At 44.0% G+C, this 25,074-nt stretch overlaps 1 protein-coding gene across 2 annotated transcripts in view; it reads right to left on the bottom strand.

Moving 5' to 3' along the window:
* RYK (receptor like tyrosine kinase) overlaps nt 1-25,074 on the bottom strand; it is a 47,367-nt gene that overhangs the window by 11,769 nt on the left and 10,524 nt on the right. The window contains exons 2-9 of one of the 2 annotated variants that reach the window (XM_051781791.1): nt 19,157-19,278; nt 17,538-17,637; nt 17,094-17,228; nt 15,253-15,309; nt 14,495-14,639; nt 13,453-13,553; nt 12,017-12,142; nt 10,581-10,667 (exon numbers count right to left, since the gene is read on the bottom strand). In XM_051781791.1, the coding sequence (XP_051637751.1) occupies nt 10,581-10,667; nt 12,017-12,142; nt 13,453-13,553; nt 14,495-14,639; nt 15,253-15,309; nt 17,094-17,228; nt 17,538-17,637; nt 19,157-19,278 (873 nt within the window). Of the gene's footprint in view, nt 1-10,580; nt 10,668-12,016; nt 12,151-13,451; nt 13,554-14,494; nt 14,640-15,252; nt 15,310-17,093; nt 17,229-17,537; nt 17,638-19,156; nt 19,279-25,074 lie in introns of both variants that reach the window. The other variant, XM_051781790.1, reaches the window with a different exon arrangement.

A 25,074-nucleotide genomic window follows, 5' to 3' on the forward strand; every position in this document is an offset into this window, starting at 1 on the left:
CAGGAGAGCCCAGCTCAGCCTCATCAGCTTTCCCTGCTGCTTTAAGGGGGGGATTTACATACTGCCCATGATTCAAGCCAAGATTTTACTGCCCTGGGAGGAAGAAGAGGCAAGAACTCATCTGCTCTTCTTTTCATTCTCCATGGTCTGAGCCTGCTCCCTGTGCAGCCCTGACACCCCTTCCTAACTGAGCCTGAACCCTGCAAGGGAAAACATGACTTGGGCTGAGTTTTGAGTGATGTGGGAGCACTAGAAAAGCCCAGAGAGAGGTGCCATTAAATTAGTGACAATTATGGCTGCAGTATATTATGGGATGCATCAACCAGTGCATTTGGACTCCTCACAACAAAAAAGACACTGAGGGGCTGGAGCATGTGCAGGGAAGGGAATGCAGCTGGGAAGGGGCTGAGGGAGCTGGGGGGGCTCAGCTGGAGAAAAGGAGGCTCAGGGGGGACCTTCTGGTTCTGCAACTCCCTGACAGGAGGGGGGAGCCGGGGGGGGGGGTCGGGCTCTGCTCCCAGGGAACAAGGGACAGGAGGAGAGGGAACGGCCTCAGGCTGTGCCAGGGGAGGGTCAGATTGGATACTGGGGAATATTTCTTGATGGAAAGGGCTGTCCAGCTCTGGCACAGACACCCAGGGCAATGGTGGAGTCCTCATCCCTGGAGGGATTTAAAAGCCATGTGGATGTGGCACTTGGGGACATGGGATAGTAGTGGCCTTGGCAGTGCTGGGGGAGCAGTTGGACTCAATGGTCTTAGAGGGCTTTTCCAAACTAAACCACTTCATTATTCCCTTGTATTTGATAACAATTCCATATGGGGGGATGGTATGTACAAACTCTTGCAGTGCAGGAGACATTTAAGCCACCACCAGCTGGAGCCTCTGGTTTGCACTCCAACACAGAGGCATGACAGGTTTGCTGTGTGAATTATTTGAGATGCAGGAGAGAGACTGCAAAGGGTTTGGAAACAAGTAAGAAAAACCGAGATAGTGCATTAAATGATACAGGCCTGAATGCTGAATCAGCCAACTGTTCTAAAGCATTAAAAATGGAGAGGTAAAAGCAGATTGTGAGAGGTCAGAGGAGCAGGCTACCAGCACAGAGCTCCAGGTGTAAATGCATTAATTACAGGACTCAAAGACCTCAACCTCTTCAACCCAGCACATGACAAGGGAGGAAAGCGATTCCTGGGTGTGAGTTCAAGCTGATTAACCCACTCATGCACTCTCTGGACCTGCGCTTGCTGAACTGGTTTGCTTTTAATTATAAGAGCCACCAAGTAATAATTTGAAGCTTTAAATCAGAGATTATTTAAGAGTGGATTTAACATCTACAGAACGAGTCGAGCTGCTTTGGACAATGCACCTACTCATCTCTTCACGGTAACTCTGTCAGGGATGACACTCTCCTGTCACTGCCTTTCCCTTTCCAGCACTCAGGGAGGTTTCCAGCAGGTCACTGTGATGTTCTGGTGCTTTCTTTCCACCTCATAGTGGTTGAGCACCCAAAGGGACAATTGACTCCCAGTCAAGTATATACGGAAATCAAAATCTTATCTCGTGAAACAGTCTCAGCATCTGTATTGTGTTTGCTTATCAATATTATTTCCTTGTTTTCTGCATAGAAAAAAGACTTACCCAACACCAACAAATTCAACAGACCCAGAATAAACAATAGCAGTAAAAGGCTGAGACCAATGCCAATTAAGTACCACCACGCAATTCAACTGTTGTTGTTTTGTACTCAATATAATTCAAAACAGAATGTAAATCACCTCTTTGAGTGATTCTAGTCAAAAGGGGGAAAAATACCACCACAATACTACTGCAACAGTCCCCATAGCAGTCAGACTTCCTTTTAAGGCCACTGTCATCAGTTACACAAGAAAAAGTTCATTTAACTTTTCATTTAACTCTGCCTCATTTAATAGGCTATAACCACAGCTGAGCATCCAACAGTCAGGTCTTCACAGATCAGGGTGAAGGTGATTTTGGTAGTAATACATTTTGTTGTGAGGACCTGGTGAATCTGACCATCATGTATGAAAACCCTTCAGATCAATCCAGGAAACCCACAGCATTTCTGGCTGATATGAGAAATAGGAGCCCCAGAGCAATTCCAGCTTGGTGAGATGTTTTTACGAGGCCATTCTGGGACGAATCTTCCAGATTTCATCCTCCTGCCTGGGCCAAAGTATCACCCTGTACTAAAACCAGGCATTAGATCTCTGAGCAATCCATGTGGGCATTGTCTGTGCCCCCACACAGGTGAGAGCTGGGGAAGGATCCTGTCAAACCCACGGAATGCCCACGGGCTCCGGCAGCTCCTTTGTCTGCACCGGATCCATGAAGTCATTTGATATGAGCACAGCCACACACGTAGCTGGAGAGGGGGAACAGGGGGAGAGCCTCCCACAGAGCCAGGAACCTCTGAAGTTAGAACAGCTACTTGAAGACACAACTGAGGTCACAGGCTCCCATGCATTAAATTTGGGCACAAGGAAACAGCCCTGAATTTAAGCTGAACTCTCCGGGGCAAGGCAACAAGGGCTTGGTGCACAACTTCCTCAAAGCCCTGAAAAGAGTTGAAGTCTGACAGATTACCATTATTTGTGATTAAGAATATGTCAGAGCTCAGCAATTCATGCAGTTGCAGCTGGATGATGATGAGGTGCAGCCTGGTTTTCACAAGGTGATCGCACATCAGTAGCTGAGTAAATGAAGAGCAGAGATTTCAGGTGAGTTAAGAGGAAGATTTAACACCCAGTGGCAACTATAGATGTTCAATTAGGACCAAAAAGGTCCAACTTTCAGAAGGTGCTTAAAAGCAAGACTATTTGAGATAGATATAAACACATTCCAGAGAGGAAGATGCCCTCAAAGCCCTGGTTTCACCCTTTCTGGGCCTGGTTTTACCTTTTGCCAAGGCCCAGAGCAAGAACAAGGCAGGATTTCAAGCAGCTTTCATAGAGCTGCAGGTTTGTCTCATGATATCACAGTATTTGTTTGCAGCCAGGCACAATGGGACTCCTGGCACTGCTATTTTTGGAGAAGAGGCTAATCCCTCTGTGCTGGGATGTGCTGGGGCCCTGCCTGGCTCACGGGGAGAAAGAATCTACTTGATTTTTACCAACTTCTCCACGACACCAAAACTGAACTAAGTCAACCCAGAGTCCTTTCACAGCCTGCTAAAGGCAGGAACAGCAGATTCCCTCAGCACTCCTATCAGCAGCAGCTCTGCAAACACAACAGCCAGGAACTCCAAGGCTTCTAACAAACACATTTCCCAACAGCAAGATTCAAAAAGATGTTTTACCTGCAGCTTTTCCCACCTTTGGACCATTTGTAACGGCTTGTTCCCAAGGGAACTTCCTTCTGTCTCATACTGAAAGCTTATACTCTCCCTCACCACAGCACTTGTACAGCCCATTTTCCACACAACTGCCTGTTCTCACGAGCTTCTATAACCCTTATTCTCTTCCAGCCCTGGGGGCTTTGCCCAATATCCTGTGACAAAGCCCAGGAGCTCTGGTTCTTTAAGGGTGACAGGCACAGAGGTCACAGAGTGTGTCCACAGAACAGCTCCAGGTGGTAAATGCTCCCTGTATCAACACATCCTTCTTAATTACTGATGCTTCTGCACAGCAATTAATTAGGTAAAACTGCTCCCAGGCAGAATTGAGCCCCAGTTCAAAGGGAACACGTGCCTGGGTACTGCTTTAACCCTTCTACTAGAGTCTTTGGGAGAAGTTCAACCCTCCAAGACTATCCTGTGCTCACATCTGTTGCACAGGACATTTTTAGTGCTGCTACCAGGTATTTTCACAGCTTCCCTTCACTACAAGGATGTACTGCTAAAGGAATGCAAGCAGTCAGGATCCAACCTGCTTTTGCACAGGCAGAAGGGAAAAGGACATACAGAAAAATATTTCTGCTTTAAAATTTCCAGAGGCCCCAGGAGTCAGACAGGGACAAGGGACCATGGAAGCCAATGGCACATCCCTGGCTTCCTGCCTGCCTCTGGAGCGAAGGAAAAAAATTCCCTGCTAAAATAGGGAATGTTGTTCTGTTTTCCCTACATTACAAATGCTCACACAGTTCTAAAAGGGCAGAGAAAAGCAGGATTTGGGGATGGTCTTATTTCCCTGCACAACAGTAACACCAGGATCCAAGGAGCAGCAGCAAAGAGAAACAAGGAAAAGGGTCTTTGCTCAATAATCCATTAAATGAACCCATAAATAATCCATTGAAATGAAGTCGAAAGTGTAAGTAAATGCAAAGTGAAACTGGGGAAGAGAGACATGACTAATGTCATGGTCCAAAGGGCAGCAGCAAATAAAACTGAAATGCAAGTAGTGATTTTAACTACATGTAAATCAAAGTGTACTGCAGGTGATTATTTTTTAGCATATGGAATAACAAATCTTTAAATTAATCAGTACAATACTTCAGACATCAACCCTAAGAGCTGCTACTCAGTATTTTTTTTAATTTATGTTGTATTATTTTAGGTCTCAGGATATTCTTAAAGAACTAGAATTGAATGACATATGTAGTGTATTTTTAGGCTGATATTCAGAAATTTGCTGTTTATTCCCCATTCTTTAAATTCAGGTATCTTCCCTTATGAAGACACTGAAGAAGATGAGCACTAGCTCTTTTCTTGATTTTTTTGGTTTTTGTTTTGTTTTACATAAACTATATTCTACAGAAACAGGATCCTGCACTCTGATTTTGGGAGGTTAAACACTTTCAACAATTAATTTAAATGCTGTGCATTTAAGGCATGAACCTAAAACTTCGAAATATTTTCACAAAGCTGTGCTTTAAGAATGAACTGCCCAGAACAGCAAATTCAATCCATTTAAAAATGATCCCTTGGGAACAACTGTGGATGCTCCAGGCTGTGGTACTTGTTTAGTATGAACAAGAAACCCTCCAGCTGGGTTAACACAAAGCTGCTTGTACACACTTAAGTCCCCTAAATGGTCCTATTGCTTTCCCTGCTCTGAGTTCTCAGGATCTCTATCCTTACACCTCCTCACTGCAGGAAGATGTTCTAAAAGGTCACCAGAATCACCAAATCCCAAAGTGGTTTGGGTTGGAAGGGACCTTAAAGCTCATCTTGTTCCACCCCCTGCCATGGGCAGGGACACCTTCCACTAGACCAGGTTGCTCCAACCTGCCCTGAAACGCTCCCAGGGATGGGGCATCTCCTCTTAACTAGATTAGCAATGGATAAAAAAAATCTAAAGTATAATGTCAGAGGTAGCCAAGAACGCTAAAAGAGTCCTAAAGCACTTTTCATGACCTCAGATAGCAAACCCCAGAGCTTTGTTAATTTTGGTTAAATGAAGTTTTAAGAGCTGACCTTTGTCACACATTGACTTTGTTTCCAGTGCTTTCCATGGGTGGTTTGTTTTCAAACTCTCCTTCCTTGTACATCAGAAAAATGTTAAGTGGTTAGAACATGAAATGGGAGCAGCCAGGTTATCCTGAACAGCACGATGGGTTGTTTTTACCAAAAGTGTACCTTGGCCAGAAGGTCCTGAGTGAGTCAGGGCTCTGCACAGCTCACCCTCGCTGTGTATGTTCCTGGAATAACACAATTCCATTTGTTCTGCTAAGAATTTTCTCCTTCACAGGAAAAGCACCATTAAACAATGTGTTCTTTCAATCCAAGGTGTGTTTTTTTCCCCCTCTGACTTCCAGAGACTCCCAAGAAAGGCAGAGGAGATCTGTTAATCACTGGCAAGAGATGCAATGCCAGCTTGGAGAAACGTGCCAACCAAGACACTTCCCAAAGCTGAGAGGGATTGGAAACCTCCTGCTGGAAAGGGAAGAATTCCAGGCTCATAACACAATTCTTCTGTAGAACAAGAAACACAACGAGGGAAGCAAATTCCCTGCTAAAATAGGGAATGTTAAATCTCTCATCTTCTAACAAAGAACTTATTCAGGTTGTGTTGATCCATGGATTCCAAAACCCCCAAAATAGCAGATAACGTATCCGTGTTCTTACTGGCAATATCATCCTTAATCCTCATGGATGTCTATTTAAAAAAAGGAATAAGGCAAATTTTCCACAGAAAAGTCTAAAGATGAAAGTCATTAAAACTTTTACAGTGAGGACTAGCAAATGAACATAGTGAAGCTGTAAACTGCAAAGACAACAGAACAACTGGGTGGCCAACATGAAGGATCCAGAGGAAGCAGGAACACGTGACACCTTCTCCCCAGATCTTGGGATCTCTGTATTTCCAAAGTTATTAGAGCTTCCAGAAACCCACCTCTAATTTTGCCAAATGATATTCATTTTCCTTTTAAGCTCTCCTTGGCACAGAGCCCTCCACATAATGGAAGGCTCAGGCATCCAGACACACTCAGAAGTGTTAAGATGATACAGCATTAAAAAAACTTTATAACCTAATGTATTTCATGAATGTGCAGGTAGAAACTTTGTCACTACCAGGGCATGTTACAACTTTCTCCCTGGAGTGAACCAGAGTTAGAGGTGGAAGAAAAAACTCTTCTAAGGGATCTGGAGTGAAACTCAGGGATGAATCCTCCTTCAGCCTGTGTCTTTATAAAAGATGTGTCTTTATAAAAGATGTGTCTTTATAAAAGATGTGGTGTTGAGGCTGCAAGAGAAGTGTCTCCAACTTCTCAGTCCTATCAACTTATGAGCTACAGAACAAGTAATCACTGAATTGATTGAAAGCTACTCCAGTATCTTAAGGAATGGTTCAAATGAAAGTCCTAAACTCTGTGGTGGAGGAGAAACCAGCCCAATCATGCCAAATGAGCACACTCCAATCTATTCTCTCCCTGCACTGATGGTGCCTCATCAGCCTCAAACTTGCTCTCTGAGAGTCTGACCTAATATGTCAATCCCAACTTGGAAAATCAGGGAATACAATATATTGCTGGAAACCCTCTGGATGAGCTCTTCCACTTCAAGAGCCTCTCAGGACACTCAGCAGGTCCAGGCTCCCTCAGTTTTCATGTATTACTGGTTCCTTTAACAGGTCACTTCAAGAAGGGGAACAAGCACTAAGCTCAGAGAAATCAAGGTTTCACTGAGCATTCTTCAGGTTTATAGCAATGCTCAACATCTTCCTGGAGGGCTGGAAAGCATCAGGGAAGCAAAGTGGGAAAGGCTGCTGCAGCCACTGTCATAACCAGCCAACTCTTTGTGCTTTTTGATCCTTTGGGGAAAAGAATCAACCCCTGGGAGAGATAAAAGATAGGGAAGAGGCAAGCTGGCAAGGCTGCAAACCCTCCCCTCAGAGCAGGAAATAGAGATGTACCTACAGCCTGAGGAGCACAAGGGCCACAACAGTCCCCTTCCCTGGGATAGGGAATAAGAAAACTGACAGCACATCCCCTCTGTCCACGTTATGGGAAACAATCCCACTTGAAAGTTATGGATGCTGTAAGACACTGGCAGCTGAAGGAGGGACACAGGAAGAGTTTCCAGAATTCATTCATGGGTATTCCTAACAAGCAGCAATCAGAAACCATTCCTTGAACAGCACAACAACCCTTCCCTGGTACCTTCCCTAGAGAGCAGAGCTCTTTCTCCCAAAAGCCAACAGATCTGAGCTCATGGTCCAGGGAAGCCTCCCAGTCCCATCTGTAGTTCTTGTTGGGTTGAGGTGGTTCAGCCTGGGGAAGAAAATGCTCCAGGGAGACCTTTCTGTGGCCTTTCAATACTAAAAGATGGGTTATAAGACAGACAGGGAGAGACTTGTGATCATGGTCTGTAGTGACAGGACAAGGACAACAGCTTTAGCTTGGAAAAGGGTAGATTTACGCTAGACATAAGGAAGAAAATTTTAATTATTTATTCTTTACTGCGAGGTCAGACCCTGGTACAGGTTGCCCAGAGAAGCTGTGGCTGTCCCTGGATCCCTGGAAGTGTCCAAGGCCAGGTTGGACAGGACTTGGAGCAACTTGGGCTAGTGGAAGGTGTCCCTGCCCATGGCAGGGGGTGGAATGGGATGATCTTTAAGGTCCCTTCCAACCCAAACTGATCTACAATTCTATGATTTCACTGGCAATTCCAGGTTTAAAGCCATAACAACTCCCTTAATGTCAGAACAGCGAAAACAATGGATTCAGTTTCTCAAGCTCTGTTCCTGGTGAAAAGAAAGATGTTTTTCCTCTCTAGAAGGTTATTTTTCCTCTCAGCACCTCCTGAAAGAACTCCAGCTCACAGTTCACTTTCCAAAGACCTAAACCACCCCACAGCCCCCCCTCCATTGCTTTCTGACATTCAGGGCACCAAATGGGCTTCATTTGATCCCTCTCAGAGTAAAACAAGACAGTTTTGGAGTAGTTTGTACTTTTGGGAAGGGATAATTTAACTCCACAGACAAAGCCTTTTTTCCTTGTCTCTTTTCCATGACTCCCAGGCTCCTTTCTTGCCTTCAGCGAAGAGATACTTAAGTCACTTTAATAGTTCTCATATCCATCACAATTTTATGGTCCTGCCCTGCTCTGCCTGTGCCAGAACAGCAGCGTGTGTGTGGCCACAGGATGAATGAGATCAAGGAAAAACTCCTGTTACAAGAGAGTAGGGCTTTTTTCCCAAACAGATCAAATTCCTAACTTATTACATGTCCCAGCTGCACACACACACACACACACATCACAGCCAGGGTAGGAAAACGAAGCTGCCCAATATTAGCACTGCAACTGAGCTGCTGAGAGGAGAGAGGCTGGTTACAGTTATTTTCCCTGCTGCCCAAACCAGACAAGTGTCACCAAAATCTACTCTGAACTTTTTCCACACAGATCCTTTCCAAAGCTGGGAAATTCTCTGCAGACTGATCCTGTGAATGCCATCACTCTCCTAAAACCACGCTCCAGTTCACCACAGCCAGTGAATCCTTCCCTGCAAAGGGATGGGCAAGAGGAATCAGGATTAACTGTGCTACAGATCCAAGGGAGAAAGAAGTATGGATTTAGGAGTGGATTGGAAGCTGCATTTTGGGATAGCAATTCCATAAGTGGTGATGGGAGGCAGCTAAATTAAGATCTCTTCTGACAAATCTTGTCGTGCTGTTTAATCCAATGTTATAAAAAGCAACCCACGTGCCATGGGCCAAGTATTTTGGAAACTATATTAAATAAAAGCAAAATGACAGTCAGAAGGGTTTGTCAGGAGGGGGAACAGAAGGCAGCAGAAGAGAAGGCTCCAGGAAGGCCTTAGAGCCCCTTCTAGCCTCTAAAAGGGCTCCAGAAGAGCTGGAGAGGGACTTTGAACAAGGGCTGGAGTGACAGGACAAGGGGAATGGCTTCCCACTGCCAAAGGGCAGGGATAGATGGGATACTGGGAAGGAATTGTTGGTTGGGAGGGTGGTGAGGCCCTGATACAGGTTGCCCAGAGAAGCTGTGGCTGCCCCTGGATCCCTGGAAGTGTCCAAGGCCAGGTTGGAGCAACCTGGGCTAGTGGAAGGTGTCCCTGCCCATGGCAGGGAGTGGAATGAGACGAAATTTAAGGTTTCTTCCAACTCAACCCATTCTGAGATTCCCTGATTCATTCTGTGATTCTATGACATGCCAGAGAAAAGAACATTACAAGATTGTGCAAGAAACAGACCAAGAAAATTGCTTTCTTTAAGCAACATATTAAAGATGGCAGAGAATAAATGGGTAACAGAAAGATTCAACAGCAACAAAATTCAGCAGCTTCACCATTTCCCACCTTCTTCTTTCAAATCAGGATCTTTAAAAATTAACAGTAAGGCAAAAAAATGTAAAAAGTTGTGATTCTTATAGAAGACTAATTTTTTTTTTCTTAAGAATTAAAGAAGTTGTAAAATGAGAAACCAAAAGACAATAATGCACCCAACTGAAATGACAAAAATAAGTGGTGAAACAACCACTGCACTGGGAATTCAGCTACCAGAAGACTCCTACAATGATGAGTGCAGAGGATGGGATGTATGTAGATACATGTAATGTAGGGATATATGTAGGATATATGTAATATATACACAGGATATATATAATATGGTTTTCATCTCTACTTACCTTGTTTCTTAAGTCTACCTGTCACCATTTCAATTCCCCCAACAAAATATTTCTTGGACACAGATGCTCTATTTGTATCAGTTCAGTTCTGAATGCTAATTCTCACACTTCACCAGCAAAGCTTAAGGAAGGCAGAGCCCATGCCCTGCCTTGTGCACATTCACACATTTATAGAAGATTTTCAAGATGTATTTTAGGTGGTTTTCAGCAATTTGCAGGCAATAAGGCTGTGGATGGAAAGAGCAGTGACATGCTAGGGAAAAAAACCAATCTGACTTTTACTTAGAACAATAATAAGTGAAAGTATTCCAGGGAAAATAGCTGAAGGCAGTGGTAGAGAATATATGCATTTTTCTTCCATATAAGATTGCTGTTCTCTCTGGCTGAAGGCAGTATCCAAACTGCTTTTGCTTTTTAAGCAGTAATCATTTGCATATTTTGGGGAGGGAGAGTTGTTCTTAGAGCCAGGTTTGGTACCCTCAGTCTGCACCACAACTCAAACACCTGCACACAAACCCAATCCTTTTGCAAACATACCTTTAACAGTTTTGACAAAAACTTGCTTCTCTTTACTGGGGTCTTTCTCTTCTATTAGAATTCCATGGAAAATGCGCCCAAAGGTGCCTGGAAAGAGAACATACAATTAGTATTAAGTGGGTAAAACACACTGATAACATTAAGAGAGTATCTATTAAGAAAACACTACTTTAGGATGTATCAGCCACAGCAGAAAGTGAGGAGCAATGGCAATTAAAGTGTCTATAAATCCCATAAAATCGCCAATATAGAACCCAACCAGCTCTCCAGCATGAGGTGGATTCACAACTACAGGCAGTAAATCCTGAAGGTTTTAGATAACTAAGAATTTAGGGGGACAAGTATGAGAGTGAACTAATGACAGCAGCAGAATCCACTCAAATTAAGTATCAATACTGCAATCCTTTAAGACTCATCCAGCTCTGTCACCAAACATCTGAAGTGCTGCTGGGGCACTGAGTCAATTCTAGTCATGGATGACTCCCAACACCCCAGCTACAGGCAGAGCACAGGGGAAAACAAGGCACATTCCAAGGAAGGCACGAGCGAGGAAGGTTTTGCAGAGCTCACACTGGAGCTGAGAACGGAGCTGTGCCCCCAGACCTTCAGAGGCACACGGCAAACGGGAGCAAAGGTCCTCCCACTGCTGGTCAGACTAACACAGAGCATTCAGCAGTCCTGCCTCCAAAGGATGATCACCTCAGATCTCCAGCTCTGGGAAGTTCGATTGCTCAGGGAACACAGACTCAGACATTAATGGTAAAAAACCCTAAATAAGCTTATTTCCCAAATTTGGTATCAACAAGAATCAATCAACACTGTGCAGGAACAGTTCCAAAATGAACAATCAGGGGTTGGACTCCAGAATCCTTGTGGGTGCCTTTCAACTCAGGATATTCTATGAAAAGAACCTGGTAATTTCTGAATTTTTGATATCAGGGCTGTAAATGTGGCATCTGCTGATTAGATTTCCAGATCAAAGGTTATCAAGTTGAGACACTGAGTTTGGACAACTGAAGTTTTTCTGGTCTTTGGGTTGTTTTCACTTTGATTTTTTTTGTTGTTAAGAGCAGGAATTCTCAAAAATTAGTTACCTGGCCACTTACAGCCCCAAATGATTCCCTCACTCCTCAGCCATCTAACACCTTCCTTTATTTAAGGGGCCAGACTGGTAAGACAGACAAGCCCAATGATTTCCTTTTAGTTGCTCCCCCATTCTAATGAATTCTGGAAACTGCTTTCCCCACACCCCAAGTGCAAACATCACTCATTGTTCCTCTCTTCCACCAAAGTTATATAAAGATCAGAAATGTCACCCATTAATAACCTCAGAAAAATCCAGCAATAAAAATCTGTGTATATTTATATATCAATATCTGTGTATTTATATATCGGCATCGTGGGGCAGGAATAAAGTGTCTGAGTGCTGTAAATACCTTCCTGGAGCACGTCTTTGAGGGTTATCCTCTCCCTGGAGATGGCTATGTCCTTCACTTTAGCTTTGGCCTCCATGAGAGTGACACTTTTGAGATCATTCTTCTCTATCCGTAACGTAGGATAACCTGAGGAGCCAGCAGAGCCAAACAATCCAACATAAATACCCTTGGAATGAAAATACAAGCACACGGCTTCACCTCAGCACCACCTACAGGTACAGACCAGCACGGCCCTAAAAACGTCGTGTATTCATCTTAAAAAGAGGATTGAGCAATAAAAAACACAAGATGCTGTGTGAAGAATCATCAGCAGGGAAAGAAATCACACAAGGATTCCCTGTAGTGCCACGAGATAACAATAATACATAATAATAAAGTGCCTCTTTATTAACCCCAAGGAAAGGTGACTAACACCTCCCTGCAGTGCCCTGACAAGGAGGAAATGAAGAGGGAAGACGCCTGACCCCAGCAGGACATAACCAAACTACCAGTGCCCTCTGCTGGCACTTCCACACATCTGGAGACACCAGCAGAGTCAGAAAGGACAGAGTACTTTTGCACAAGTTTATGAATCATTAGAGAAATCTTGAGAATTACTCTGGTAATATTTTCTTAAAAATTTAAATGTTACTGAAAACCCAATTAACGCAACTGTGCAATGATCAGCTGGGTTGTGTGTTAATTCTGTATTTATTTATTTATTATCTGTGTTATATATTTATATATTTATTATCTGTGGAATTTTTGCTCCTCAAATTATTGTCTAGTGGAGGGCTATCCCACGCAGCATTGCTCCAGGGAAGGGACTGTTCCAGCTGGAGGGAAGCTGGACAGTGCAGGGACACACCTGGAGTGCAGTTCCTTGGCTGTTCAGCCTCACTGGAGTGACCAGGAGCCTTTCCCTCGTGCTGCACGTGGGATCTCTGTCCTCTGTGACCAGTGACAAGACCCCAGGGAATGGCTGGAGCTGTGCCAGGGCAGGTTCAGGTTGGATCTCAGGGAAAGGTTCTTCCCCCAGAGGGTGGTTGGGCACTGCCCAGGCTCCCCAGGGCAGTGGGCACAGCCCCAAGGCTGCCAGAGCTCCAGGAGGGTTTGGACAACGCTCTCAGGGACAGGGTGGGATTGTTGGGGTGTCCTGGGCAGGGCCAGGAGCTGGACTGGATGATCCTTGTGGGTCCCTTCCAGCTCAAGAGATTCCATGATATCAGTTACCAGACCAGTCAACCACAGAGAATACAAACCACTGCCACCCTTCCTTTTCATTCACTGCTCTTTTTAGCTACTTCATACCATTTCAAGTAAAGCTGGAAGCAAAAAGAGATGAAAAGAATAACACAACCATCAGAAACACATGGAGATGGGATCACTCCTGAGCCCCAGAGCTCCCTCCTGACTGCGGCATGGCTGGATAAGTCTGTCCTTAGATTAACACTTACTGGTTACTGGCGTGGCGTTGTTGGGGGTGTCAGCTCGCAGGTACTGCGTCGTCTGTGTGGAGGGTTGGGACAGGCCTTGGGAGCTGCTGCTGTCACTGATGCTGGTTTAAAACAAAGATGGACAGTTAAAACATCACTGCTCGCCACTGGAACGCATTCAAAGTTAACTCAGTGGCGTTAAACCAGGAGATTTTCCAGGCAAGGCTTGGAAAGAGCAGAGTTTTTGAAGTCGCTCACACATTAAATTGTGTTTCAGGGAACTCACCCTAAGAGCAAAGGGAATACCGGAAAATCCATAAAAATAGAGAAAACTGAAATTCAGTCTCCTGTAGAAGTCAGTAAAAAACAAATGTTTCCATAGCCTCCTGGATCCCAGAATTGGTTGAGTTGGAAAGGATCTTAAAGCTCATCTCATTCCACCCTTCCACTAGCCCAGATTGCTCCAAGCCCCGTCCAACCTGGTCTTGGACACTTCCAGGGATCCAGGGGCAGCCACAGCTTCTCTGGGCAACCTGTATCGGGGCCTCACCACCCTCCCAGCCAACAGTTCCATCCCAATACCCCATCTAACCCTGCCCTCTGGCAGTGGGAAGCTACTCCCTCTTCTCTTGTCCCTCCAGGCCCTTGTTCAAATTCCCCCTCCAGCTCTCTTAGAGCCTTCTCAGGCACTGGAAGGGGCTAAAAGGTCTTTGCAGACCCTTCTCCTCTCCAGGCTGAACACCCCCAGCTCTCTCAGCCTGCCTTTTCCGTCTGCCCAAGTATCTACCAATTTTTCTGTCAATCCTGACAACCCCTGTAAATCTGATTCTGTCCAAATTTCCCCACTCCACCCACACAACTACTCTGACAAAAACTGAGCAGCCACAACCCTCCCACCCCATAAACAGCAGGGCACCTGCAAAAGCTGCCTTTCTGCAGCACAGCACTTACCACAACCCTACACAGGTAATACCTGCTACAGCTTGACATGGAGAGTAGAAATCCCACAGATTTCATTTTGAGACCCAACTCCCACAAATCTGAGCAAATCTGGAATACACACCTGTCATCCAACTCGATCCTTTTCATGCTGTGGAGGTGCAGGACAGCCAGGATTATTGCCACCAGGAATATCACAGCACAGCACACGCCCACACTGATGTAGAACACCCGGGTGGAAGTGGTGGGAGCTGCGTTTACAGGATCAACTGAAACAGGGAGGTACAAAGTCACCAAACTCAAAGAGAAAAAAACCAAACAAATCCCACTAGAAATTACAATTTGTTAGTTTGTTACATCAACGTGAGCAGAAGGGCTGGAGGCAGGGAGGGATCAGGTATCCTGGAGAACAACTGCCCTGGAAGAGACAGCAGCAATGCACTCCACTGCCTTCCAAGAGTATTTGGGCCAAAAAATGACATTTTGGGCACTATGGAGGCTGAGCACAGTCAGCTGATGGTACTTCCAGGCAGGAGTGAGTAAAAGAAACTATCTTGTCCCATTCACTCAACAGTGACAGGTCAGAACAGCAAACCAGACAGGTCCTAAAGTCCTAAAGAAAACAGATCAGCCATGTAGGGAAACCAGAGCCCCTAAGATGGGACACGAGAGCTGTAAGGAGACTTGAAATAGAGGTTTTTACCCCCTTCACTAGTTAATATAATTAATTAATAAAATTAATTATCAAACACACACCCCCAAAATACTGGGTACAGTACAGACTATTTGGAAAGTGTTTTAACAGGGAAAGCTGTGGCAGCAAAGAGCATCCCAAGTTTTCCAGTTTTCACACCCTATAGCTATATGTTCAGGATTACTTACAGAGAGCCTTGCTGCTGTTTTTATCAGCTGTTGGAGATTTGACTTCTGGTTCAAGCTCTAAAGAGATGAGACAAAACCATTCAGTTTGGTGTACTTTTATTACTGCAGCCCTTCACAGGAAGCCAATTGCCTCCTTCAGGGAAAACCAGACTGAGGGATGAGAGACATGGTGCCTATTGAAATACTCAGAAATATGCACCTAAAGGCACAATACATGTGCTGTGGTCCTTTACAAAGGGAACAAATCTTCATTAGGCTTATTGTGAGCCTGGTTTCCAAGGGGAGCAGTGCAAACCCAGGGAATGCAGGCTGTGGAGATGCCTTCAGGTGAACCTCCCTGAGGATTTGCATGGAGGGAATCCAACTTGCACATCCCCTTTCCTGCTTCCAGTTGTATCCAATCCAGCCCAGCCCCTTCCCATCCCAGTTCAGCCTGTTCACCTTGTGAAACAGTAATCCAGGGCAGGGAAAAATCAGAGAGTTTTTCTCCTCCTCTTTTTTTATTCCCTTTTTAAACTTGAGGAGGAACTATCAGGAATGCCCTGAACAAAACCAGTAGCAAGTTCCTTTGTATTTCTAACCTAGGCACTAAATTAAGTCAGAAATCCCTGTGTGATCTACACCAACCAACACACAAAGTCAGTGATGGTTAGATGAACCTGCAAAAATGTGATCTTTATAAGAATCATTTCTGCATGATTTAGGAAGTGGATTTGTCTCACAGCCCCAGAAAACCGTGTGGTGCCTTTGGAAACCTCTGCCACACATCCATAGCTGTGAATGGGTCAGCAGGGCTGACTTCCCTCACTTAGAATAGTTAAAAAAATACCCAGGAAAACATAACATAAAGGTAAAAATGTCAATATTATCAGCCAGACCTCCATTTTTACTAGAGATGCACTTTAATTATTATAATTATTATTATTATATTTATTATTGTAATTAATTATTATAATTAAAAATGATCTTCCTGTAGCATCAATGCAAGGAACAGGAGTACCCCAACATTATGTGCTACAAAGCCACACCAGCTCTTCCACCCACACGTTCCCCAAGTTCATCTCTGGGCATTTACACTCCAGAAAAGTGACAAATGTCCCTCTGGAAAGCCAACTGCTGTCCTGTCCTCAAAGGTTCCACATGATCAGAGTCAGGAGGAGCATGGAAAGAGAGAGCTGGCCACCCCCAAACGCTGCCTGGGAACGGGACACCACAACCACTCCTAAGGAGGGCACAGCTCTTGGGATCCTCCTAAACAATTGTCTTCTGATGCCTATCAAAATACTACGAAATACTCTGAAAATTCTAAGAAGCAGCAACAATCCAAGTACAAATTAGGCTTGCAGATTCCCAAGTGGAAACACCAAAGAGTCAATCTGGGATTTCCAGAGTCTGGATTACATCCCAAGATCATTTTGTGCTCCATGTCTGACAGACTAACACCTCCTTATATTCACTAAATAGCTAATCTTATCATAAGTTATGAACTAAGTAGATTTGCTTGGTAATTCTTAGAACAATTTGAATTCTCAGAGTGTTGCAGTTTTGAAGAAACACCTTTTTTCTTTCCAAGCACAGAGAAAATGCTTTCTGATATATATGTAAAAAATAAAGGTCAATCAATACAGCAAAACTCTTGGGGAAAGTTATTCATTCATCAGCTTCTGCTTTTACCACAAGTCCCCACTGATCTCTGAAAGACAAAATTTGACCTGCTTTCTTCCAATCCTCTCCAACACTCACTCTGTTACTCCTGTCCTGGATCACACACCATCCCACTCCCTTTTCCTATCACACTTTAACAGTAAGAACTTTTCAAGATTTGAAACTTAGTCTCTTACTTTTGTAGCACATTTTCCTTCTTTTGAAATTTAAAATTGTGATGTTTTTTGAGGAATTCATTGTTAAGTTGAGCTGCATTAGTATTGTGACGTCGGAGTCGAGTCTGCCAGTGCAGGAGAGTTCCACACAAAACACTGTGAACACAACAAAAGGGATTGCAGGTAAGTTTGAGCACTTCTCAGGCATTGTGATGGAACAACTTTCCATGATAAGGGTCTTTATAAATGATGTTTATAATGCACACTGTCAAATAACTCGATATTAAGAAATGTTATTTTAGCCTTCACGCCTCATCACTTCAGACAACTATCAGAGCATTAAAGGACATAGATTTTAAATTCATTTATGTCACTTATATTAAATGTTCACAGGTTACTAAAACTGCATTTGGGAGTAAATGACCATTATTCCCCCATTAGCTGGTTGGGGGGTGGGAATTTTACCTGAGAGGGTGCGAGGAACTTCTCCCTGTAGAGAAATGTTGGCCTGGGGCAGAGCCATGGCCACGGGATCATGGACCTGAAATCCCAGTTTATACTCAACCTGTAACAAGAGTTGGGAGAGAGAAAACACATCAGAAATCTCTGCAGTAGTAAAAAGAAATGCTACATACCTTTTCATAATTCTTCTTGAAAAGAAAAAAAAACCTATATACATTGTTTTCAAAGAGTTCTGGTGATTTTAAGTGACCACATTCCGAGTTTCTTATGTGATATTTAAACATCAGGTATTTGTGATAGTTTAAATTAAGAAAGCCAAAACAGAAATCGTTCTTTAAAATTTGAGGCAGAATTCAGAGTGGTGTAATAAAAAAAAAATCCCCCACAAACCTCACCTGTCAGTACTTTTAAACTTACTTCTTCAAAAGTCAGCCATAGGAATTCAAAAAATTCCCCCTCTTCTAGTCAGTTTTACAAACAAAATTGCTTAGAAACAATTTACTCAACTATAGTCAGGATTTTGTTTCTACTTAAGAAGCTGATTCAGCAAACATTCATTCAAAAAAAACCCTACAGGCCTAGTGTAAGTCCTAAGATCCTGTTGGAAATTAATCCCAACCCTTCACAGTCAGTTGAATGAATTTGTTTGACTTTGTTTGGTCCAACAGTTTATTTTTTTCCCTCCTTTCTAAAACATAATACGGTTCATTTCTGTTATCAATTTATTTCCCAGTCAAGATGCCAAGTGTGGAGACACTACCCAGTTTCTGAGCTCCTACAAACTGCCCTGCACCCACCCCACCAAGTCAGAAGGGAAGGTGCAATCACAAGCTCAAAAATTCCTCCTCAGAATTCCCAGCCAGGCCCAAGGAAGCTCAGGGCAGGGACAGGGAGGCAGGTGGCCCATGGCTGCAGCTCTAACAAGGAAACTCATGTTACTGCTCCTACTGCAGCATTTCCTTCCTAAGGACAGAAGAACAACCATCACTCAATTTAAAAAAGAAAAAAAACCCAACAGCCCAGAATGAACATCTGGCAGAGACTAAACAGATCATTTAATATATGAAAATATAAATTGTTAAGGAACTGGAAAGAGCACAGGCAACGTTTCTGACAGCTGCTGCTGCACGCTCCAGCCACAGTGATTAAGTGAAATAAAACCCCTTTCCATTTAATCAGGGTTCAGTAATAACATACTAGATGCTGTTTTTATAGGTTCTCCTTGTCTCCAGGCATATGTTTCTAGAAATCTCTCCAACAATTGCTGTACATATCATTTCCAGAGGCTTCAGTTCATGACTGCCCCTTCTGCGTGTCCAGTGCACCAACAGAAGAGATTCCACAGCTTGTGTACATCCATGGACCTTGCCAGGAGCAAGCAGCATAAAATACTTTAAAATAAGTGCTTAACCTTTCTAAAGTAAGAAAGGAACAGCTTGGATACATATCATCTTAACTTGCTGCCTGCAGTCATATAAATAAGTATTTTGCACCTAGCACATGCTAATTTTTGCAAAGAAAAGAGCCATTATGTGATAAAAGAACTAATAACACTAGTGATAATATTCACTAGGCAGCACAGCTCATGTCTCAAGCACCCAAACCCAGAAGTTACTGCTCACCTTGGATTTAGCATGCCAGGTGAAGTGGAGATTGTTGGTCTCACTGGGAATTAAGAGGTTGAAGGACAAGGCGTAGTGATTAATCACATCATTCCTCACGTAGGACAGCTCTGCATCGAGACCTGCAAGGAGAAAGGGAAGAGTGAGACAGGGAAGAACAGGACCAAACAACTCTCAGGATCACCAGCTCCGCCTGCATCTGAATTTTTAGCGGATACTTCCTCAAGTCCCTAAATTCCACGGCAGCTTTGGAGGCCAATGTTGTGCAGCACTGACAGAGCACTTCAAAATCCCACAAAGCACCAGTTTCAGAGAAGTGCCACAGGCTCAGACACAGGTAAAAACTGGAATGGAAGGAAACAAGACTTTTCACACAGTCCTCCAAGAGAGTCATTACAGGCTCTCCCAAACATACCCCTGTCTGCTCCTGGGAATCAAGGCTCTGGTTTTGCTCTTATTTACAACTGTGTTCACTCAAACCAAACTGCCTTGGATTGTCAGCTGGACAATCACAGGTAATTCCTCCTGGAATAGCTCATTTCTTAAGCCCAAAGCACGTAAGCACTATGGAATTAGTGTCAAGGTAATGAGACTACAGAAACACAGAATGGTTTGGGTTGGAAGGAACCTTAAAGCTCATCCAGTGCCACCTCCTGCATGGGCAGGGACACCTTCCACCAGCCCAGGTTGCTCCAAGCCCTGTCCAACCTGGCCTTGGACACTTCCAGGGATGGGGCAGCCACAGATGCTCTGGGCAATCTGTGCCAGGGCCTCCCCACCCTCCCGGGGATGTATTTATGTAAATCTCTCCTCTTTTATAGTTTAAAACCATTCCCCCTTGTCCTATCACTGCCTGCTCGTGTACAAAGTCACTCTCCCTCACATGCAGTGAAAGGAGACATTTGTTCACCCAGCAACACTAATATTTTATAGCTAACCTATGCTCTCCAAACATTTTTATACACCTGGAGAACTGAAAGACCCACAAAACGATTAATTACAGAGGACTAAGGTGCATTTCCCTAAATAAAACACACAGTCTCAAACTAAAACTCCTGCAGCTGCCCTTATTTTCTGGGCCACACGTTCCAAGGTCACCCTGAACACAGGGCAGGACCCTGCAGCTTGCCCTGGGTGTCACTAGCAATTAATGGCAGAGTAAGCACTACTTCCCTGCAGAGATAAAATTAATCCCAGTTCCATATCCTCAGGAAAAACCACACTGGATTTGTAATCAGTACCATTTTGCCTTGTCTCACACAGCTCTTCCTCCTGTGCTCCCAATCAAATGCTATCCAGGCTCAGCAATGTATGGACATGCCAAGAGAACAACTGGGCAAATGAGACACAGAATATTCCACACAGAGGGAACAGAGTTCAAATCAAACAGCCACAGTACAAATGGGAATGTAAATAATGGATTCTGGGATGACCTCACTGTGGCCTTCCAGTACCTAAAGGGGGCTTATAAAAACCAGGGAGAGAGACTTTTTACACAGAGACAGTGATGGGACAAGGGGGAATGGTTTAATGATGGGAAGAAATTCTTCCCTGGGAGGGTGGGGAGGCCCTGGCACAGGTTGCCCAGAGAAGTTGTGGCTGCCCCATCCCTGGAAGTGTCCAAGGCCAGGTTGGATGGGGCTTGGAGCAACCTGGGCTAGTGGAAGGTGTCCCTGCCCATGGCAGGGGGTGGAACTGGACGAGCTTTTTTCAACCCAAAACATTCTATGACTCCATTAATTATTTTTAGTATGGCTAGAAAGCCAAGAATATTGAAGGGCCTTTGACTTTGAGAAAATAGCATTTAAGGTATCCTGAAGTATTCCAAGAATCCAGGGAATCACAAAAGTCTGGGTTTTTTAAGAAATTAAGGGAAAATAAATCAAAACTAACCACTGAACTGTGTAGACAAGCTGCATTTGAAGAAAGGGAGCATCAGCTTGAGAGAAAGAATTCCTCCTGTTTAGTGCAAAAACTGGGCACAGATCAGTGCAAAGGGACATATCCTCTTATTCCAATCTTGATTTAATCCACCTTGTTTCCCCAGGGTACAGATATGCAGCCAAGATATTCTTCTACATCCTTGTTGCTGTTAAACACTTTTACTCCCTCCTGGCTCAGCAGTGTCCCAAAATTTAAGCAAAACCCCAGAGTATACAATCACAGGTACTGGGGGTGGTGAGGGGGAGAACCCCAGAGACTGGGGAAGGAGTCAAGAGAATGGAGTAATCCCAGGGAGGAATGCTCTCACACAAGGTATTGAACAGAAAAGGCTGCAGGTGATGCCACAAGTGCTGAATGTAAACAGCCTGAGACAGTACACAGAAAAAAGTTCAGTATTTCTTGTCCACTTGGTTCATATCCCCACTCAGCAACAAATGGGAAATGCAAAAGCATATCCAGGGTACAACAGGGAGGAGGGGGAACCACACCCTCCCCCTTGAAACAAAATAAAATTTTGAAAAACACATAAAAGCAACAGCAGCCTTCCAAAATCCTTGCTCAGATAATTTTTACATGTTTGGACACGAAATCCACCTCAGATTTAGCAAACGTGGGAGGAGTGTGGAGAAGAGCTCACAGCTATCAGACACTTGCTATTCCAATCAAGATAGGAAGTTTTATGGGCATAAACCTACTAAACAAAGTATTCAAATCAACCCAAATAAGTACAAGTTATTTAAAACAAAATACGAGGGCAAAAGGATTAGCAGGTGAAACAATGAAACCAGAGCAAGGAAGCTGATCTGGAATAAAGAAAACCTCATCTGCTGATAAATGGTCTCCCCAGAAACCACAGGTTCACAAAAACATTGCAGAATTTCAGGGTGATAATCCTTGATTTAATATAAACCCTTGTAGAGAAACTGGTCATAGAAATGAAATGGGTTTATGGCAATAAAACTGCCTGTGGTAAAAACCTGCCTTTATAAAAGCAATATAAAAAGCAACCCTAACTGAAGCTGTCAAGCAGAAATATCTTGAGGGGCAATATCATCTAAAGGGGTCCAAAACCAAATTACCCTACAGAAAACCAATCAAACCTTTAAGCTCTAATGGTGGTACAACACTGAGTAATTTGATTCTGGAGCCCACTAATGTTTTAATGCCTGTGCTGCCATAAAAAGCTCCACACTAACAGGTGACACTAATAATATGAATTTCAACAGCACCATGTAAGACCCACACGAGAACCAACATCGTGTTTTATGGCTCAAAAAAATTATGCTTTAAGACTGGCATAGAAAAATAATTTCAGAGGTTTTGTACAATTGCTCTTAATTCATAAAAAAAGCAGAAAATGGCCTGGCTCAGTGTCAGGGGGCTACAGAAACTGCCTATGGAAGAATTAACCCAAGGACACAGGGACACTTTACCAGCAAATCCTCTGTGTTTTTGGTGTCTGTGGATCACAAATTTCCTAAAGTTCCTAACAGGAGGGTTGGAGTAGGACTTTGGAGAAGGGTATGCAGTGATAGAACAAGGGGGAATGGCTTCTCACCGCCAGAGGGCAGGGTTAGATGGGATATTGGGAAAAAATTCTTCCCTGGGAGGGTGGAAAGGCCCTGGCACAGAGAAGCTGTGGCTGCCCCTGGATCCCTGGAAGTGTCCAAGGCCAGGTTGGATGGGGCTTGGAGCAACCTGGGCTAGTGGAAGGTGTCCCTGCCCATGGCAGGGGTGGGACTGGGTGAGATTTAAGATCCACCCCAAACCATTCCATGATTCTGTGATTAAACTCACAGGCAGTATCTCCCAATAGCTTCTCACTGGATTTTTTTTCCCTAGGAATTTGGATAAAGGCTTTCTCAAAGCCCGGAAACCAATAGTTACAAACCTGGGAAATACCAAGGTTTCAATACTGAACAAAAATTTTTTCCTTTTAAGTTTATCAACAATGAAAACATTTCCTCTCTAGCACATCTTTTCCCATCAGTGAAATAAAGATAAAATTCCACTGTCCATGCACAGCTAAGAACCAGAGTCCTTCCCCAACAACCAAGCTCCTATCTCCCTACCTCCAATCCGCCATGGGATAGTTCTGCTTCCAGACCAGTTTTCATCCCCTTGCTGCCTCCCCACCTCAATCCTGAATTCCTGAAGCACTTTGTATAATTTATCTCAGTCAGGCCAACGAATCACACCAAAAAAATCGCAGCTGAACCTGCCAGTGACAAACAGCCCCTTCCCTGTGCTCTGGGCAGGCACAGGCAGGTGTGTGCTTCCTGACAGAGGAGCTGCACCACATCCCAGCTGTAAGGGAAGGCACTGGGAAGGTCCACACAGGTCAGGAATCACACAGGGCACTGCAGAGAACAGCAGTGGGAGCCAGAGCTCACCAATGGGCTGTGGGATCTGAGTCTCACCCCGACAGCTGAAGTTTAACTCAGAATTGCTTTAATTCTGCATTTGCCTTTTCCCTTCACAGTTGTACGCTGACACCTGCCTGGCAACGTTCCTTAGTTCAGCCTTCAGCAAGCCAAAGGCAGGGAGAGCAAACAAGTGGGGGAACACTCCTCAGGGAGTTTAACTGCCTGGATTTCCAGGCAAAGCCACCACCCTTTCACCCAGGCAGTCCCTAAATCTCATTATGAACTTCCCCATCTTTGTACCTCGGGCACAGCTTTGGAAGAATAAATTAAAGTTGAAGGCAAACAAAAAGGTAAATTTAAGAAGCAGCACAGAGAAAGTCTGTCATTCTTTGCACTGTTTAACATAACAAAAGATCTGAAAAAGCTCAGAAAGGAAGGGGAGAGGCCAAGTTTCATTCCCAGATGGTAAAGATGCTGGGCAGCCCTTGTGTTCACGACAAAATTGAATCATGTCAGTCCAGCAGCCTAACAAAACACTTCTTTTCAAATGTCCTTGTGCAAATGCAGTCTGGCTTCAACTCTCTTTTTTTTTTTCTTTCTTTTCAAGCACAATATACAAAAGAAACTTGCCTCTATCAGCATGGGAAAATTGGATTTTATTCTTATGAAGTAAATCTGTCCTGCAACATCTACTAGTAATAACGTGTTCTTCTTAAACACAACAGTGTTTAGGAGTCTGTCACCTGGGGTTACACTTAATTACTTAATCACTTCAAATCATCATAACATAATTCTGGCACATTTTGTCTGAACTGGGAGATTTAAAAAATGAGTGTGCAATGCAAGAGTTGGATGAGATTGCTGTTAGACTAGGGTTAAAATATTGCAAAAAGCAGCATTTCATTAAGAGCAGTCTGGCAACAAGAGCTGACATAATTATCTGTCGCAGCACAGAAAGGACTGAAATTAGGGCCTGTTTTCCTAATGTTCTGGTCTTTAATTTGGGCCTGTTTTCCTAATGTTCTGGTCTGTAATTTGAAGGAGTTTCTTCATCAGCAGCTGAGAAATCTCTGCAGTGTGACATCAAACCACCCCAGCCCTCCCAGAGCAAAGCCACTCCTGCTCCTGACTCACAGCCACTGAAACTAATTAATTGGGAAGAGTTACCCAGTTCAGTGAGTTGTTATATTCACATAAATATTCTATTTGTTCTATTATGTGCTCCAGAGAATCAGGCCTCTGGGTTAGTCCTCTGGCCAGACCAGAAGTTTCCACTCCAGCATGAACATCCATGTTGAAGGAGTAGGAACCTCGAGCTTCAACACCCCTCCACCACCCCCCACTTCCCAAGTCCTGCCCCATAAACACACCGGATTCTCCCACCACTGGACAATTTACCTTCTTGAAGAAAGGCATCTTCTTTTTACTTCCATTTTCCTTTCACTTAAAGTGCACCCTAAGTCTGAAACACTGACTTTAAAGCCTAAGTCTTCCTTTTTTTGTAGCAGGTTCTGCAAATGTCCGCTGAAAAATAGAGCCTAAGGACAAGGAAATGTGGCTGAAGAATTAAAAATCAGCTCCTGACTACTGCAACTTCTTTTTTTTGGG

This window comes from Manacus candei, unplaced genomic scaffold, assembly GCF_025592945.1.
Source record: "Manacus candei isolate 608988 ecotype Guabito, Panama unplaced genomic scaffold, ASM2559294v1 h1tg000015l, whole genome shotgun sequence".
Lineage (NCBI taxonomy): Eukaryota > Metazoa > Chordata > Aves > Passeriformes > Pipridae > Manacus > Manacus candei.